The sequence below is a fragment of the Passer domesticus genome, chromosome 4, assembly GCF_036417665.1.
Source record: "Passer domesticus isolate bPasDom1 chromosome 4, bPasDom1.hap1, whole genome shotgun sequence".
Lineage (NCBI taxonomy): Eukaryota > Metazoa > Chordata > Aves > Passeriformes > Passeridae > Passer > Passer domesticus.
This window is the reverse complement of record NC_087477.1, coordinates 45725877-45745486: the sequence shown is the minus strand read 5'-3', so window position 1 is coordinate 45745486 and position 19610 is coordinate 45725877. Positions and strand designations below refer to the sequence as shown.

Here is a 19610-nt window from a genome sequence, read left to right as displayed (position 1 = left end):
TGAATAAAAAGTGGCCTATCCCACAAGTCCACCTCACCAGCCACACCACCTTACAGACTTTAACATGCTATCAGCTGTTTCAAAGAGCTCTTTGCTTCCCATCTGCTTCTCAGGATGAGTTGCACTACTTTTTTTTGAAAAGTCTTGGGTTATCTCTTCTTTAAAATAAAACATTGGCTATTTTCATGAAAAGAAGTGCTTGTTTACCTTCTTTGTAAGCAAGAAAGTGTTTAGCTTTTCCCATATGTTTACTTTTGCTATGAGGACAAAGCTAGTGTTAGAGCCAGAAGAAATACATAATACAAAGGAATGCAAGTGAGGAATAAATTTGTAATGTTTTCTTTAAGAGCATTATTTGTTTCTAAAATAGAATATATTTATTCTTTATAAGCGAGTGTGATTTTGAAACACATCAGCCAGGCCTCACTCCCACTGACTTAAGAATACCCTCTGAAAGTCTCTAAGTTGAATGCTAAACCACTCAACAGAAAGTAGATGAAAAAAGGGAACATTCAGGTATGCCTCAGAAGATCTATTTGAACATCTCCTCTCCATTTGTGTGAATTCCAGTAACTGGATAAATTTCAAAGTACCCATCTAGTTTTACAATAGTTTATCTCAACCATTAATGAAAGACTTGACTCTCAAACTGGACATTTTACAGACCAGGAAATCTTTGGAAAGAGTGCCCCAACACCATTTCTATATCTTGTAGCCCATTCTTCAATGTAAAAATATCAAGGCAAATCAAACATGCAAAAACAGGGAAAAGTGAAAACTAGTGGGAAAAAAAAAGGGGTCACCATGCCTGCAAAGTGAAGAAACATCCAGTGCACAGATAATGTGCTTCCAAACTGTTGTCCTTTACAAGGAAAACTGAGACCAAAAAAAAGTATCTGTCCATGTAGAATAAAATCAAATACCAGTTATGTGAATTCACTAGGTAAACAGGCAGTTGCATAAACAACTTTAATTAAATAGAATATCTGATCACTTACTTGGGAAGTTCAGCTATTCCCTCCAAATCCAAGAGTATCCAAAGTGTAGCTCACTGGATCATACACATCTATACTCACTTTTCCAGCAAGAAGAAAGATAAAAACAGGTATTTCAGGCCCAGGCCATGCACCCATGCCTAATGCAGACATCTAACATAGGCCCAGTGACTGACTGATAATGCCACATCTCTCTTCAACTCATCACAGCAGGATGAGAGATGACCAGATTAAACTAAACACCTGACTTTTACAAGGCTGGCCTTAAGGGAGATAAATTCTGTCTTGATTGTTAATAATGCTTTACCACATTTCCTCCCCAGCATTTTTCATATGCAACAGAGAAAATGGATGCAGTGTTGTGCCTTATTTGTTCTTGCAGCATGATTACATTCTCCAGTGAAGGCACAAGTGGCAATGTAACTGATCTTCAGGCAAGTGTGGCATGCGTGCAAATCAGAAAACACAAGCTATATATACAGGAGCAGGTGATTTTTAAAATTAAGATATAAAACACCCTAAAATACTGGGTTTGAGTTCAAAAAATATCACTGCATTAAGTTCCTATAAAACAATTCTGCACATTTCAAGATACAAGTTACCTCTGTTTTGTCTATTTAAATGATGTTTCTAGGATTTGAAATGTTAACCTAACAGTGTACTTAAACTCAGGAGACAAATCAATAGCTTCATTTATTATTACTACACAGCAGCCTGAAAATTCAAGCATGCTTGCCAAAATTATGTCTTAATCTCCATCAAAAGATTAAGACATAATTTGCACAGGGGACTATGTAATTACCACTTACTTAGGTAATTAGTAATTTTGGCAAAAAAGTTCCACATGGGATAGAATCTTCCCTGTAGATTCTTAGACTAATTATACAAAAGTTAAAGACCAAACAATTACAAACTTGAAAAAATACTAAGTATAAAAAAGTACCACAGTTAATTTAACTACTTTTATTCTGATTTCTGTAACTGCTGTAAAGCAAAGTTCAGTGTAGTTTCTATTTTAAGCCCATATCTTGATTTAATTCTGAAATTAATTAAGCCATATAGAAAACTCTGTACATTAGAAAAGTTTGTTCTAAGAGCCTGTCAAGACTTTTACCAATTATTCCAGTGGTTTCAGAGACATGAAGAAATAGTGCTCTCTTGGTCTTACATTGATTGGTAAGTAAAAAGGGGATCAAAGCAAATAAATATGAGCATGGGGCATGTCATTATCCATTCTCCCTGTCATTCCCTCACTGTTTCAAATTGCTCCAACTTGCTGTTTTCCTGACAAAATTTAAGCATGCCCCTAAGTGTTCACTCTAGAGACCACTTCCAAGCAAAACTGCAAACGTTCAGATCCCACCAGCTCAGCTCCTGAGAGGCTGCCTGGTCTCCCCTGACACGCCCCAGGGCAGGCAATGCATGCCCACATACATCCTTCATCTCTTCCATAAAACCCATCACTTCAGTAGAACACAGCACAGCCCATGCCCTATTTTCATACTTTGAGCCAAAAAGACTACACAAATCATCAGTTTGTCCCCAAAACAACATTGGGACTCATTATGAAGCTGAAAGATGATAAAAACTGCATTTTCTTCAGTTCTCAAGACTTCTAAAAAAGGGTCTGAACAGCAGCATTATGCCAAAGTTTAAGCAAGGCTTCAGAGACAAGAGTATTTTTTATGAGACTTAATAGACTCCTTTGATATCTCTGGGTACTAGACCGTATTTTTCCAAAAAATGTGCTATATGTTTTCAAAGGAACACTGCTCAGCATTTAGAAAAGTCATTGAGGTCCTTGGACAAAAAGCAAGATCACATGTAATTTATGATATCACACCAACTCTTAATTGCCAACACTTCAATTACTTTAATTTAGAGAATAACTTAACCTACCCACTAAATTACAATTTGCCTAATTATAAGGAAGAATCATTCACTATCCCACTAATGGAAAACAGATTTTTAAATGACACGTTGTAGATAAGACCATTTCATTTACCTGGAAACTATCTCCAGGAATGAAGTACTTCAAGCCAGAACATAAAACACTGGTTGTTGGTCTCTTTTTTTTCTCTCCAGAAAGGTATTCTGCAATTAAGTGCAAAGGCCAGAAGCTAAAATGCTTAATCCTCTTACAATTTAGGAATCCATTTTATTAAGAACAATGAAGATATCACATTTTTTTCTTAAGCATATCAGGTAGGAAAAACCTAGTGCTTAACAAACAACAGAGTTCAATAAAACTACATTTAGAGCTAAAAGAAGTAAAATGAAACTTCTTTACACAGTGCCTTAAGGCAATAGTCTTAAAAACATTTACTTAATCAGCACTCTTAAACAAACTTACTTAACTGTATTTCTCCATTACCATCTACTGTGAGAATCCTTAACTCGATAATATTGTAAATCCCTGAAAAGAAAGAACCAAGTTGAAAGGCAAATAGACCAGTGCATAACTGACAAAGGGACTAACATTTAATGAAAAGTAACCCCAAAATCAGGAAAGCTAGGTATAATCTCTAGTCCCTCAAAACAACAAGGCATCCTCGCTGCTCCAGGAACAAGAGAATTAAAATAAAGACATGAGTTAGCCAAAACACAAAGAACAAAAATCCAAAGGAAAACAACAAAAAAGCTCTGAAAGTTTCCATCATTTCAAACTCAGTGTTGATAAGGGTCAAGAAGAAAATCCTTACTTTTAGGAATGTTTGTTTGATCTGTTCCTTGAAAAAATGACAGCTATGGAATGAATCAAGTAACTGCTGTGAAAAAATCATCTGTTCTGCAAAAGGCAACTTCTCTGCCAGCTGGTATTTAGGAGACAATTATATGTGAAGAAAAACAAAACATAATTTACAGAATACATTTATCCAAATTCACGAAAAGGTAAAATGTATTTATTTTCCTGAGTGTAAACAATTTCTCCTGTAAGACACACAATTGCCATCAGCTGATGGCAATTCTAAATCTGAAAAATATTCTTAGAAATCACATGTATGGATTATCAGTATCAAAATCCATCATGTGTATCCATGAGAAAAAATTCACCCACTAGCCTATTTACCAATTCTTTCAAACATACTCCTCAGTGAATGCCTAATTTGAGTGGTATACAGATGTGACACAGAAAGGGCCAGATCCTTCTGAGATGCACCTTCAGTGACATTTGAAAGACAGACAATTTTAAAACCATTTCTAATTTCATATTTTAATATTCATCCTTTAATTTAGTTGCACTGGTCCCTGAGCAATTTGAACTAATGGGTGGCATTCCTGACTACAGCAGGAAGTTTGAAACTATATGAGCTTTAAAGTCCCTTCTAACCCAAGATATTCTAAGATTCTATGATTAGTAGTTACCTCCAACCCACTTAACAATAACAACTTTGTCTAGTTTGTTCTTAAAAAAAAAAAAAGCCAGAAAAACGCAACCAAGGAAAAAAAAATTAAGGATTACAAGGGTGACATTTACACATATTAATATAAACTGATTTTATTTTTATCCTCTAAATATACAAATAGATTGAGCTCTATGTATAGCTATAAAGCACAAATTTCACACCTACAAAGTCAAATTAAAATTTGGTCATGTAAATATTTACTTTACATTCCCACTAACTGCAAAATTTATTCCATACGCTGTTAATCAGTGGTTCCAAAACAAAGATGACTTCAAGCTTGATTTGAGAAACACAATGCAGAGAGGGATGTGTAATCTCTCTTCGAACCAAACCCTGCACATCCAACTAAAGTAGTGAGATAAATTGTGTTCCTGCAAATATTTAGTTACAAGAACATCCAATGGAACTGGCCAAGGATGTCAACAGAAGCTTTATTTATTGACTTTTGCTAAGTGCCCACAAGACAAAAATCGCTTATCTTCATTGATAACACTTAGAAAGTCAAAGGAACCCGACCACGCCTACCACTTCAATTTAAAAGCACTCACCAAACCCACCTTTGCTGCTTTGATAATTTGACTACAGCTGCAGAGCAAGTGAGAGAAGGGCCACAAGCACAAGCTTAGCAAACATACAACTACGAGCTTCACTTAAAGTGGTTAGGAACAGAGACTTTTGCAACATCTTATCTCACTAGGCCTTTATTCACAGCAAAAACTTCTGTTTTGTCAGCTAAACTGGATCAAAAAGTGTTTGACAAACAAAAGTCTTCACTGTAAAAATTAAGGGGCTTATTGAAAGCACCCATGTAATCAAAAGAAGTAGACTTCTTTCTCATACCTACAGAATAACAGATTTAACTTAAAGCACATACTTAGAGTTTTTACAATGAGTTGCTTTAGTAATTAAATATTTCAGCTGCTTTCTCCAATCTTCCTTTGAGTGTGTATAACTAATTCAGCCTCATTAACATTTCACACACTCTGCCTTATTCAGATTTTCTCTCATTCCACACATGGAAGCACTGCTGATAGAAATCAAACACCTAAACAGAAGCTCAGATCCATGTTTAGTCAGCATGCTTTCAAAATATCTCAATTCTGAAATCCACTCTTTACAAAGCATTTAATTCGATCCAAAACCAAACTAATTTAAATTTCAGTAGAATCACTATCTATGTTATCTTCTTCTCTACTCTGCCAAATCAGGTCACCTCAACCGTAGCATTCAGTTAGTCTTTCTCTTGGCTTATCCCCCCTCCCCCAAAAAACCTCTGTATGTCCTAAATGGTAAGCAGGTATATAACCAGATATTATAAAGCTCAGCTGAGAATTGCATCTCACAAATGACACCAAAGATTTTTCAATATGTGTTTTATGGCTCATATAGTCTAAAATCTAAAAAACTCATAAAACTAAATGCTTGTGGTAAATTTGATATCTAAAAAATGCAAATCTTCATACATACTTGGTAAGAGACACTTTTTAATTCAGCTGGGTAGACAAAAATAAACATTTCTTCATAAATCCTACTTCAGAAAAATCTTCCCCATCAGAAAATAAGCTCTGTATGATGTCACTGTGATTTAACTATAATGACCTAGTGCTTCACATTAGGGAAAAAACAATAAATTACCAAACTATGGAAGCTAAAATAACATTTGATTATGTACTACTTCTTCTCTCATCTAAAGCCAGCAAGTGGCAACCAGTTTATTATCATTGCCATCAACTTTTAAGATGCTTTGTCTTCCCACCATCCTCTACAGAGCCCTTCAGTACATAAATGCACAAAGAGGGATTCAGCACTTGGCACCACTGACAGGTAAGGAGGAGGTGGGCTGGCAATCTCCTCTTTCATGCCAGATCTATCCTTGCTTGTTCTATCAAGGTAAAGCTAACAAACCTATCTCAATCCATAATTTCCTACTGTGTTTTCAATAAAGCATTAAGGAAAAGAAACTTCATAGAAGACGCTTCAATTGTATCTGAGAACATTGTTTTAGCAACTGATTAGACTAATTAATGCTGTTTACACACAGGTTTGCTGGAGTTCTTTGCTTTAAGAATGTTTTCTGTTGATTTAACTTGGAAACATTACCACGAGGTGCTCTTAAATTGAAGAAACAATGTCTAAAGAAGGCAATGCCTTGTTTAAACTGATCTCTAAGCTTCAGAGATTTAATCACTACACTTTTCTTGTGTACACAAGGCCTTTGTGTTACAGCAGCCCCTTGAAAAGGGGCTTCGAGGATACTGAGAGAAGCTTGATGGACCAGGAATCCAAAACGAGCTGCAGATTAGGTACACAAGCCTTTGTTTGATTACTCCCTCCTAAGCAGCTTGCTTCATGCTAACAGCTCTTAGGATAGTTGTATTTGCATGACAAGGAAGATGAGATTTTTAACTAGTCTGTGTGTAGAAGAAGTGGATACCTATTACACCACTACACTAGCCAAGGCTAGACAGGCTAATATTTTTTTCCAAAATCTATGCAGCACCACATGAATACACACACAGAAAATGAAAATGAAGGCATTACTCAGAAAATAATTTACATTTAGCAAAAGGGATTTACCACAGTCTATGCCTAAGCAAAACAAAAGAATATCTCTGTGAAAGGAAACTTCACACACAAGCAATCTGCATAATGAACTTTCCTCCAGTAGCGCTTGCCTTTTTCCATAGAATAGAAGCCTGTGTGGATGACAGTGTACATGCCTCTTACAGTGCCTTGGGAGAAAACCATAATTCAGTCAGGCAGGGCCCCACCTCACTTCCTCTGCTGACAGGTGCTTGACAGTCCTTGTGCCCAGGGCATGCAGCTGTGGCTTCCCCTCTCCTCCTGCAACACTTAACACTATTCTCACCAGCTGCTGGATAACCCAGGGCAGCTTGTAGAGACCTCTACACACACCTCCTTTTTAAGATTCTTAGGCATTTGAATCTCACCGTGGTTTGCTTTCAGGATGCTCTATAACCTCCTTTCCAGTTCTTTTAATAGCTTCTTCAGATTTTACACTTGTGTAAAATATGAGAGATGGGTTTGTTAATCTATTGTTTTTCCCCTTACTGTTCTATTCACTTGCTTGACTTTTCACATCCAGATCAATAAAGATAAAAGGAAGACTTTTCTCTCCCTTTTTTCCTATACCTTCCTGTTTTCTCACAGATTTTTTTTCTCATGCTTTTAAATTTTCCCCTTTCACCTCACCTTCCTTGGTAATCAATAAAAGACATCTAGAATGCCTAACAGCAGAGGGGAAGCTCCTTTCTTCATACAGGAGACAGAACACCGATTTGAGTGTAAAGACACACATAAAATGCAGTTTAGCACCTGCACAAGTTAATGGGCACAAATGCCAATTCTTCTTGCTATATCAGATCATGACAATTATTATGAGAGTACATTGGTGCCTTAATTGCCTCCAATTTCCAGTAGCAAGACAGCTTCTAGTACAGAGCCATACTTGATCTGGGTCTAGAGGAAAATTGAACATTTAAAAAAACCTAGGCAAAAGTCCCACATTTTTCTTCTAAACTATTAAACCATTAAGTATGTGAACTGTTTTCTGTGTCATGGCTGCCTCATTTGTCTTCATTTCCAGAATGGAGTTGCATCAGAAGAAGGGAACGTGTAGCCAACTCAAAAATTAAGATATCTGGGACAATGGACAGCGTTATCAAAGGATTTAACAATTTTTTCCAGGTTTTCCTACTTTGGCAGTTATCCTACATCAACTGAGAGAGGTCAGAGATACCATTCCACCAATACATTCCTGGTGTGACTGGGAAATCATCTTGTTTTCTGCAACTACCCCTTCCACATGAGGAAATCAACAAACTTCTGCATTAAATATTTTTAAAAGCTAGTAGAGGATTCCTCACCTCCTGTGTGATTTCCACATGGGCAAACTACAGTTCTTTTGGTGGAGGTAAAAATCCCAGTTCATTTTTGGCTCTTCCCTGAACTCCACACCCACCTCTGGTGTCAGCTGTGGTTGTGGGCGTTCAGTTTGATCCAGGGTTTGGCACTGATCTTCTACATCTCTTCAGTACTAGCATATTTGGGTATTTTCCATCACCTTATTATTGCTCTGAAATACTCATTTAGCTTTTAACATGAGCAAATGTTCATTTCATTTACTGCCAGAGTAAAAAACTCAAGAATCTGGACTACTATTTAAATATTTGACCTGATCACTTCCCACAGATGGGCAAGGTGCTCTACAGACAAACAGCACATCATGCCTTCAACAGGCCAAGGGGATAAACAGTAAGATTTTCTTGCTTTCACAATTGATTTAATATATGTAGCATTTTTTTTTCTTTTGTGACAATATTTTGTGTCTTTTGTGTAGTTAAAAAGGGTTTTCTTGATTGTGAAAAGCTGGTTGTCAAGCTAAGGAAGACTGGGAGGAGGGGGTTCTGAGAAACTAGGAGGAAAATAAATGAGCAACTCACAGTGATTTCAAGAATATTGGATAAATATCCCACTTATGGAAGGACGTAAAGGAAAGTATCCAAACCCTACACTGCAACTTGCATAATGCATCTTTCTAAAGAGATAAACATACAAAAGCAGAAAACCACAGCATTTGTGAGCTGCATTTACTTCATTAAACCAATGGAAAAACTATTAGCATCAGTTTCATGGAAACACACTGTTACTGAGAAACTTGTCTGTCTTTTCCTTTTTGTTTTGCAGCCAATACACCTGCCCACAAGACCAACATGACTTATAAAACAGCTCTATTCACTCACTATTTCACTGACCTGAGCATCTTAGAAAGCATCACTCTGTATTTTCAGACAGCAGTGGAACTGGGAACTTCTGGAATAAAGTATACAGGAACTGACATCTTTCATGGAAGTTTTGTTTTCCACCTAGAACTAGTGTTGGAATACTGCCACAAGAATGGTAAATATCATTTGAGCTTATGAGGCCAAATCCTAACAGAGTCCCTGGAAGAAATATTCTAGCCAGAATTTCCATTTTTGTCAACAGCAACATATTGGTTTATGCACTGAGTCACCAAAGATGATCATCAGGCCAAACATCCATCTATACAAATATAGAATTTGCAAGAGATCATTTTTCCAGATGGAGTGCAAGACACATTTCATTTGAAGCTCTCAGGTGCTATAGAAACAAAACCATTTTTTAAAGGTCCTATTTTTATCCCTGTAATGGCATGCATAAAGTAGAATAAATAACTAGGATAAGATTGTAGACAATGTACTCCACATCAAAAAACAGAGCCACTGGAAAGCTGTTCTTCTCCCTTTGAGCCTTCAAAGCTCATCTCAGCAATCATCTCCTCAAAATTGTTCTTTCATCCACTACATTGAATTTCTTAGACTCAAGTCAGACCTAACTGTGAAGTTATAAGTAGCAGCTGTCTGACCACAAAGTTAGTTGAAATGACCAAAAGAAAGCCCAAACGACTCCACTGACACACATTACCACCCGCCTCACAATGTATTTTGACTCACTATGTACACCTATAGTGATTTACACTGCAATCCAGTGACACCCAGTATGTTACAAACAGTGATGCTGACCACCATAAATTTTTATACTATGTCAGAACAAAAGTATTTAGGACAATTCCTTACTTACAAGTTAAAAAAAAAAAAGAACCATTTCTGGCTGTTTAGAAACCAGTAGTAAAATTTCTCCCAAGCTTTTAAGCTAAGACTAAAAGTGAAGTAGTAAATGGACATCTGGCCAGAGCTTCTGCCTCACTACCACACCATTCTACCACATTGCTTGTATTATTTCACCCCATACAAGCCAGTCAGCCTTTATACAAGTGCCTTCCTCAAAAACATCTTCCTGACTCACAAATAGTTCTTCAGGATCCTGACTCTTCAGGAGCTCCAAAACCCTATCACTTCCATAGACTCTCCAAAAAACAAGAAAGAGAAAATAATCTTTTTTGTTCCACTTCTTCTTCCCTGCCACCATCATGGGAAAGGTACCCCATGACAATTTCCCTACCTGCTAGCAGTTCCTCATGACCATGCAGGCAACAGATCATCCACCAGGCCCTTAGGGATAGTGACATCAGCAGGAAGGAGTTTTTAAGGACTTAACAGGCAGTAATAGTAAGCACCTGCCTGCATTAATCTGTTTATTGCAGAACCAACTGTGAGAAAACCAGGTCATGTCTGAATACAGAAGATTATGTAGTAGGGCTATCTAACAGATTCTTGTGACTAAGGGCACATCAAGTCTTGCCAAGTTTAATTTAAACCCTCAGGGCTTAAAGCAGGGAACAAGCTTCCCCTGTGATAAAGGATGAATCAATTCTCCCCTTCTGTTTTTGGAAAGAATAACAGAGGCAGCTTCCCAGGCAGACTCCAAATACCAGGTGCCTTCTTACACTCTAAAGTGGACAGAAGACAGAAAGTATCCTTAGCCAGCAAGGTGCACTAGAGAGAGAAAAACAGGAGATTGCACTGGCTCAGAGGCTCACAGCAGCAGCCATCAGGTCTGCAAACTCTGTTGAGTGCTGATGCAGTGCTCCCAGTTGTGGTCCTGGTTCATCCAGCAGCTATCCCAAGGTACAGTGGGAAAGAAAAAACCACCTGCCTTCAACTGTCAGAGCTAGTAGGAAACACTAAAAGCTGACTTAGGAAGATTTGGGGGTGAGGAATGAAAGATGAATCAGTGCAGCATTTCTCCTCCTGGTTTTGTCCACCAGGATCACATCACTGTGCCTGAAAACACCATGAAAACTGATTTGCCAACATGCATTAGTAAATTCACTCTTTATTTAAGTTCAGATGTTCTAGGCTCCCTCAACTTCCTCTCCAGTACAGGCAGCTGAATATTACATTCTCATTTCAGTGGTCAACGGAAAACACTTCTATCGATGGTTATTTTTGAAAGTGAAAGCAAGATAAAATTTAAACAAAAAAAAAAAAAAACTGTCAAACACACTTCTGCTGTACATATCTCTAGTTTACCCAATAGTTCTGAGACAGCAAAAAGTACTAGTGGAATATATAGAATAGTTGTTTGAATGAAACCGAGAGCTTGTGTAGAAGGCATGCTTCAGTAAATGGATAAAGATTTTTATTAAACCACTTTTTTGTTCAATAATCTTTTTCACTGTTAAAGTTATTAAAAAGCTTTTACATGATAAGTTGTCAGCATTCTATAGGAAAAAAAAGCCCTGCTAACTCAATAGGAGTCTGTCATAAATGTCAGTGCTAGGTTGACACAGGACTATTGCCTTTTTTTTCCCTACCATTAATTAAATTCTCAGTATGACAAAATGTACATTGCAAGAGCAAGTGAAAAAAAAATACAAGGAAAGCACTGAATGAATCAATTAATTATGCATGTATTCACTACTCAGGTCTTTTTTCTTCTGTTACTTTCCCTTCTAAACCTTCTGATTAAGCTTTACATTAAGTCAGACAAGCTGTCTCCTACAAGTAACGAATATAGGGGTTTGGCTATAATGATATGCCTTTTGGTTCACCAGCACTACACAACTACAATTACATTTTCACCAGCTAGATGATGAAGGAAATTTCGATTGTGCTTTCTGTAAAAAAAAAAAAAATCCATGGATAAGAGGTGAAAAACACTGTGAAATGGCAAACACATTTGAAAGTGAAATACGTAAGTAAGCAGACAGTCATATATAAGTGTGATTTTTTTTTTTTTAATATAACATTGAGTGCTGGTTAGCAGCTTAATCACTTGAGAGCAAATGATTATTCAGCATCAATAACCCCTATTATGAGTTGTGAATTTTTTTAATGTTAAAAGTGCTTAAATAACAGAACAAGTATAAGTTACTGGGGAAAAACTTAACACAAGCTTTTTAATAAATCTAATTTCACATGAATTTATACACTTTTTCTGTAACTAAGAAGACTTCAATTTGAAAAGTTCATTAGATAAAAAAAAAATTTTCCTTAGGCCTTGCAACGTATTTAATTTCACCGATTTGTTGGTTTCAGGTTTAAGTAGTGTATACAGCTCCAGGATAAATCTCTAGACACCTGTGAGGGAGGAAGAACAAAGGAATACTCAAAGCCTCAGGATTTGCCATATTCTCCCTTTTAGCAATGAGATAAAATCCTGGAAGATTCTGCCAGAGATGCAGAATAGCACCTGCATCCAACCTCATACCCTCAGAAAAATCAGTGATGTTTTCACTTATTTGCAATTGTTGCTGCTGAACTGGGGCCTGAAGAAGAAACTGCAGCATAAAAGAGCAGATGGAAACCCCAGAAGAGCAGATGAAGAGCTGCCAAGAGTGACTGAGGTGAAACAGAGCCAAATATTTTTTTATCAACTCCTAAAAGAAGACGTTTTTGGTAGTGAGATCAGAAGCTGAGCAATCACACCAAATTATGCTCCAACCTGAGATGGAAGTTTTAGTTTTGTTCTTCTAGCCAGTATAAACAATAAAAGAAAAGAAAAAACATAATGGGAACTTTTCTAAATATATTGAACAAAACCAGAGACAACCTTATAACTTGCAAGCCTTAGAAGGGAAGTCCACTGGAAAACAAAATAATACTGGATAGATAGGAGATGCTACACAGCAATTCTGTTTCACAAAGGTGAATGTGGTTTGTAAGAAGAAAGTTATTTTTTTGTTATTGCTTCTCAGGGTGTTTTTTGTGCTGATGGAAGGCAAAGGTCAGACCTACACTAAAGAAACTTTACCTGATTATTCAGAAGTCAGGGTTCAAGCTTTTATTTGTTGCTGTTTCCATTAATAAAACTGTATCTTGGGCAAACTGAAAGGTGATGCCTGGTTCCAGACTACTGGTGCACAACAGCCTGACTCCATGAGGTGCACTCCTGGGAAGGATGTCTGTGATGGGCTGAGAGGGCAATAAAAGCTTTCAGAGACTGTTCAGGAATGAATGTGTCTAACTAGAAAAGAAACAAACAAAATTGATCCATCCAAATTTTCAGTCACCAAAAGCAAATTTAAAAGATTGTGTTCCAGCAATATCCCTCTAAAAGAGGAGGAGACAGAAATCCTGAAATTCATTAAATACCTCTGTTAAGCATTTTAACAGACAAACCTAAAAAGGCTCTGTACATAGACAAGAGCCTTTTAATAATTTTTTTAAAAATTAAATAAAATATTTATTGTTTGTCAACTACATATTATCCTGAACGGAAAAGGAAGAGGACCAATGTGGAAAAAAAAAGTCTTTGAAACTGAGGAGCTGTAACACTCAAATTTGAACATAAAACTGTCTGGAAAAGTGATTAAACCTTAAAGGACCCGTATGCTTTAGAATATGCCATTTGTACCACAACCTGTCCCTGACATGCAAAAAGAGGAAGCAACTGTGTGTGGAACCATTTAACTGGGCTATAATGAATTCTAGCTTTTCTAGGAATTACCCAGCAACTGCACAGCAAAGGCATCATTTCATTTTCCCTCTGCCAGGGAGGGAGAAGAGAGTTTTCCCTCTGCCATCCAGCTTCTCACCCTCCTACAGCTCATCCCAGCCTGTTACTCAGTCCACACCTCTTTTCCATGCTCAAGCTTTAAGAGGCCGAGCAACAGGAACTGCTTTCCACACTGCCAAACCTTCAGAGTTGCCACGAAGCCTCAGATTTATTGTGATTTCTTCTTACTCCATCTTTACCTCTTTATATCAGGGAACTGGAGTCCCCAGAGAGTGGTATTTTCATGGGGCACTGGCAGCAGGCAGCACAGGCATGTTGCTTGCTGCTGCTGAAAGCCAAGACACACAGCTAGATCTGAGAGCAAGACCCTAAATGACAGATATGATACAGAAGCAGCCAGCTGTTTCACTGGTTACCTTGCTTCACACAATGCAGCTGGAAGTGTTTTTTGCAGAATCAGAGCTGGAAGGGACTCACAAAGGCCAAGTCCAACTCCTGGTGCGGCACAGGAACACCCTAAGAACCACACCACGTATCTGAGACCACTGTCCAGGCCTGGTGCTCTGACCACTTCCCTGTACCAGTGCCCACCCTCCCTCTGGGTGAGAAAGCTTTTCCTAAACCGACCTAAACCTATTCTGACACAAGTTCAAGCCATTGCCTCGGGTTCTGTCAGTGGTGACCAAGAGAAGAGACCTGCCTGGCCTTCCCCTCACAAGGAAGCCGTAACTGCAGTGAGGCCTCCCCTCCGTCTCCTCTTCTCCACACTGAACAGACCAATCGAGCTTGGAACATTGAAACAGAGTATTCAGGCGACCAAGTAATTTATGTCCTTTCTACCTGTATGAACATTTTCACCAGTACTTGCAGTTCATCCTGGAATGGCTTGTCTTGTAATAACACGAGCTCCTATACCACAGACATTTCTGCACATAGAGTAAATGGTTTGAAACAAAGACATATTTTGTTTCCAGGAAAAAATGTGCATATTGCATAGATCAGTAAGCTTTTAAAGCAAGTCATCTTCAAATACCAAGTGTCCCCCCTATAGATTTTACTTCTCTAAATTTAATTTTAGTGTGTTGTGTAAACCAGTGAAGTGGCTGGCAAACGCTTCCATAAAATTTTACATAGAACACATAATGACAGCAAGTTCATATTTTTCATTTACATTACCAAATTACACTAAACCTTCACAATTAAAACCCAAGTTCATGCACTTCTTCGAGTTACAGTTGATCTATCAAACTGTTTCTGTGTCAACATAAACTGCAGCTAGATGTGCCAGCAGCCTCAGTTTAACTGACCTTATAGAGCTGACTGAAAGTGAAGTCTTGCTTTGTAACCACATTACATTGATTTTGACAGCACAAATGAAGCAGACATTTTATAACCAAGACTGGCTAATGTTTTAGTACAATAAGTATCGCAAGTCTAAGCTGATGATCTAAAAAAATTCAAACTGCCACAGCTACCTAAGTACATAAGAATTTAAACAAAACGTCGTTTATATAAGCAACAACTGGAATAAGAATTTTAGAATTATCCAGTTTCTTGCTATTCTTCTAGCTTTGCTGTTGAACAGAAACTTGACAGATCTAGTCAGGGCAAACTTTAAAAATCTCCTTCAGGCAGTCCTCTTTGGGAATATTTTTAGCTCAGTTTATACCTACAAGCAAGGCACTGGCAAGCTTTCCTCACAGTCACACCACTGGGTGCACCAACACTGCATTTTATTACTAGCTATATCCACACCAAATCAATCTATAGGCCAGTCTACATAAAGAAGCACTACTCCCTCTCAAACTGGCAGTACCCTTTGTCTACTAAAGACCTACTTTCTGCCACATTAGTGTCAGCAAAACATCAGGAAGAAACTCTGTGCAAACTTTATCTCAAAGAACTCTTTGAGGAAAAAAAAAAAAGGTAAAACACAAGAAACTCGGGAAAGCAAAGCTCCCTGGGGTAAATTATTAATGTGATATAAAATCCTTAGACAAATGTTACATAGTGAATAGAGATATTAAACAGCTAAATAATATGATGATATGCAATAGTGGTAAAACATAAATACACTTGAGTCCTTAAAAGATAAACCTTCAATACTGGATCTACATCCTTACTTCAGAAGTCAGGATGAAAATAATATTAATAGTTGAGCCAATTTCTGTCCTTTTAGAAGGATAATAGCAGAATTTGCTAGCTTATATTTTTTTCTCAGAAAGAACATCTACATTTAACTATAGGAATTGATTTAGACCACAGAAGGTGAGAGGAATTCCTCTCGCACAAAAATACAAATACAGTGACTTAAAATAAATACAGAATCTAAAGAATTTGGAAATATGTATTTACATTGCCTTCTGCACCTTTACTGTTCTCTCTCCTTGGAGCTCAAAAAATCCTCTTATGAAGCAGAGTGGGGTTTGTTTGTTTTTTTTAAATAACCCGAAATTCTTAACTACAGACACTGAGATACACTCATGTTAACAATACAAATCAATGTTTCTCCACTGTGTTAGTTGAAATCTTACATTTTCTGTCATGAGTGCAAAGGATGAGGAACTTTTGGTGGCATCTTAGCAGTGACTCTCTGAAAACTGTGGGCAGGCACAGAAGTCTCTCCTTCTTCCTCTGAGTCAGGAGGAGATAGGGAAAGGACATCTGTGAGAGAACTCTTAGGTGCAACAGAATGAACAAGGTTTTATTGCTGCTCAGGGAGGGGAAGCAATGGGAGAAAATGAGGTCTCCCGACCTTTCAGCTTTCAAAATCATGACCTTAATATCAATCAACTGCCATAAAAAAGGGAATTCTCTGCTTTCCTCCTGTAGCCAACAGATAGAAAAGTCCATCCACTATGCCTCCACCAGTGCCAAGTCTCAGAATGCAAAGGTGTCAAGGCTGGGAGCACTGATTGTCAGCCAAGGGCTTTAAAAAGAAATGTTAGAAAGCATTTAGCCGCCTATACAAAGGGGTCTGAAGACAGACTACAGGATGGGTTGGCATGGTGGGCATAATCCAGCCCTTCTGCTGCCTTGGGAAAAAAAACAGGGACCTCAGCATCAAGCTTGTATGGCACAATTGCATCCCCACAGATGAAGCTGACAGCTGTTTCAGTGGCAGAAGCGTGGCTTCACATCACCCTCTGTGCTGGTACACCATGAAAGTCATGCAGAGTAAATTCAGGAAAACCTGAACAAGGAACACACAGTAAAAACTATGAGACAAACCAGCAAGCGAAAAAAACAAGGCAAAACAAAACAAACGAAACAAACCAGAACCCAATCAATATTTTCTGGTTGAAATACACCAGTAGCATTAACTATTTTTTGTACTTTTTTCTGAGTATGCCCAACATTTCCATCTGGACAGCTGCTTGTCACCCTTGAAAGATGACACATACAGAACACTAACTATGGTAAGCATTTCCCTGCTCCAGAGAATTAAGAATATTTTTCTTCTTGGATGCAAAACAAGACAAAATTTATTAAACACTGTCCCATATATCTTCTGTTATAGAGAAAGGCTATTGGGAAATGGTGTATATTTCGCCAAGTTTCCTTTGAGTCAGCTGCAAGGTTCTTACTTGCCAAATGTAGTTAAAATAGAAAGTAGAGAAACTGACAGTAACAATTGAATCAAAAGTTTGGTGCTGCAGTTTTAATTAAAATCAGAGCTAAGAGAAGATAATGAAAGTTTTGGGGGCTAATATGCATGTAAAAGAAACATACCAAAGACCAGAAATAATTTTTTTTTAAATTCTGTAAACTCCTCTCTATGCATAGAAGATGCATCATCTACCACACCTAATAACATGTCTGAAATTTGTTTTATTCTATGTACAAAAATTTTTACTACCTTATTTTTATATATACTTTTTGGAATAAAAGTAATAAAATGACTTTGGCACATAAACACAAGTTGATGTGCTAAAACTGTGTAGGGAAAAAAACCAGAAAATTAGTTGAATGCATGTCTAAAAGCCTCTTATTTTACATGTTTCTGGTAGATTTTACAAGGCATGCTACACTGTTTTCATTGTAGTAAAATCATTTACCAAATATGAAAATCCTAACATACTTACTTGCAGTTCTTTAACATCCTATGGAAGCTTAAATTAATAAAAAGTCAATGCACTCTTGGTCTCTATCACAAAAAGAATTTTTCAAGATATACAGAAGGACACCTGAAGCATTACAGTATTCCTGGACTTCCTAAAATTCACTCCACCAGCCCCAAGGAACTATAGCAAGTACCCTCCAGACTCAGGGGGGAGCTGCAGGATTTATTCCAGAGCATGGTGTGGCATCCAGCCAAAGGAGTAATTTAGCAGAGTTTTTGGCCAAGCAGGAAAGTGTTCCATTTCTTCTGCCATTCATTGAGACCCACGAGGAAACTGAGACAGGAAGTCAGGCTTCCAGATAATAGGAGTGTTCCTAATGATGTCCTTTGGCTCGCAGCACAGAACAGTTCCTCTATGCTCCCCCTTGCTACAACATCTTCTCTCCATATAATTTCCTACTGTAAAGGGGGAACGACAACAGAAGCTTTTAAAATTAGTTTTTCTTTGCACCCAAATCAAAGAGCCTGGTTAAACTACGTGGATTATCTGCCTCTTACTGTGTATTAACAACAACTCTTTGTTTGCTTTAAAACAGCTGATTATGCTTTGGAATTCACTTTAAAAAGATTCTCCCATTGCAATGGCTGCATATATGTGTATATATATATATATATATATATATGAAAACAAAACAAAAAACAAAAAAACCCAGTTACACCATAATTACCCAGCTACCTCTTGACTCCACTGGATTGTTGAAAAAAATATACCTCCAGTAAAGTTCGGTAAAAAAAATACAATTTTTCTTCAGCCTTAAATTCTGACTTCATTAAGGTCATTGCCACCATACCATTCATCTCATTAGAAGTAACAAGAGATCCTAAGAGGAAGAACAGCCTGAGTGAAGAGTTCAGCCTTATAGGTTGCAGCACATAAATCATTTAGTACTCATACATAAATGTGCCAGACACAAAAGTCACATAAAAATGAAAATACTAATTTATCATAAAGGGAAAGAAACCCCAAAACACAGCACCTTCACTGACTGCTGTGGGTCCCTGCCCAGAGCACAGCTCCCTGCTGTACAGTCCACATCACGGCCCATCCACCACAACCCAGGGTCTGTAAGACATCATTGTTGCACGGTTCTTCCACATCCCACCTGCTGGATCTGCTGTATCCCACAGCAGGACGCTATGCTAGTCCAAAGAGATGAAATTCAAAGTTTACAAGGATGGCAGCTACTTTTTCTTACACCAATCTCACTGAAAGAAAAAGTGTAACAAACTCCCTGACCCAAAATCTTTATAAGCCAAGGCATTTTACCAGGTACTGAACAATCCACAGCAGTGTCCAAAAGCAAAACCAGAAGAACTGTACAAGAACAATTAATCCATATTTAACTGAACAACAGTTTGGAACAAAATACCACCAGGAATTTCAATATGTGTAATATTAATTAAAAGTCACTACTTTAGCAGCAGGTAAACTACAGAGAGCAGTTTGATCTGCAGAAAAAAAGCCCTCACAGAAATTTCAGCTCGAAATCCTCTGTGGCTGCAGAAGGCTCAGTACAGGATAATTTACCTATCATTAGCATCTCAGTTTTACCAGATTACCTGGCTTTGCCTGGCAAATAACCCATTCTCTATGATTTCTCTAAACACCTCTCCAGCCTTAAACACAGATACCTGTGAGTCCTCATGCAACAAGCAGGGAGGGAAACTAAATCCAGAAGTGAT

The 19610-nt window shown here is 37.7% G+C and overlaps 1 protein-coding gene across 24 annotated transcripts in view; it reads right to left on the bottom strand.

Annotated features, from left to right (window-relative positions):
* The window catches only part of TLL1 (tolloid like 1), a 129462-nt gene that overhangs the window by 92430 nt on the left and 17422 nt on the right, over positions 1 to 19610 (bottom strand). For 2 of the 24 annotated variants that reach the window (XM_064417636.1, XM_064417617.1), the window contains exons 1-4: positions 10406 to 10470; positions 3349 to 3411; positions 3001 to 3089; positions 999 to 1075 (exon numbers count right to left, since the gene is read on the bottom strand). The exons of 6 other annotated variants lie outside the window; for them this stretch is intronic. Coding sequence is in view for 3 of the 18 variants with exons in the window: in XM_064417614.1 (XP_064273684.1) it covers positions 10406 to 10445 (40 nt within the window). In the remaining 15 variants the exon portion in view is untranslated. Of the gene's footprint in view, positions 1 to 998; positions 1076 to 3000; positions 3090 to 3348; positions 3412 to 9177; positions 9236 to 10405; positions 10492 to 13099; positions 13261 to 14220; positions 14321 to 14431; positions 14560 to 19610 lie in introns of those variants that run through there. 16 more of the 24 variants (XM_064417618.1, XM_064417627.1, XM_064417623.1 and 13 more) reach the window with 12 other exon arrangements.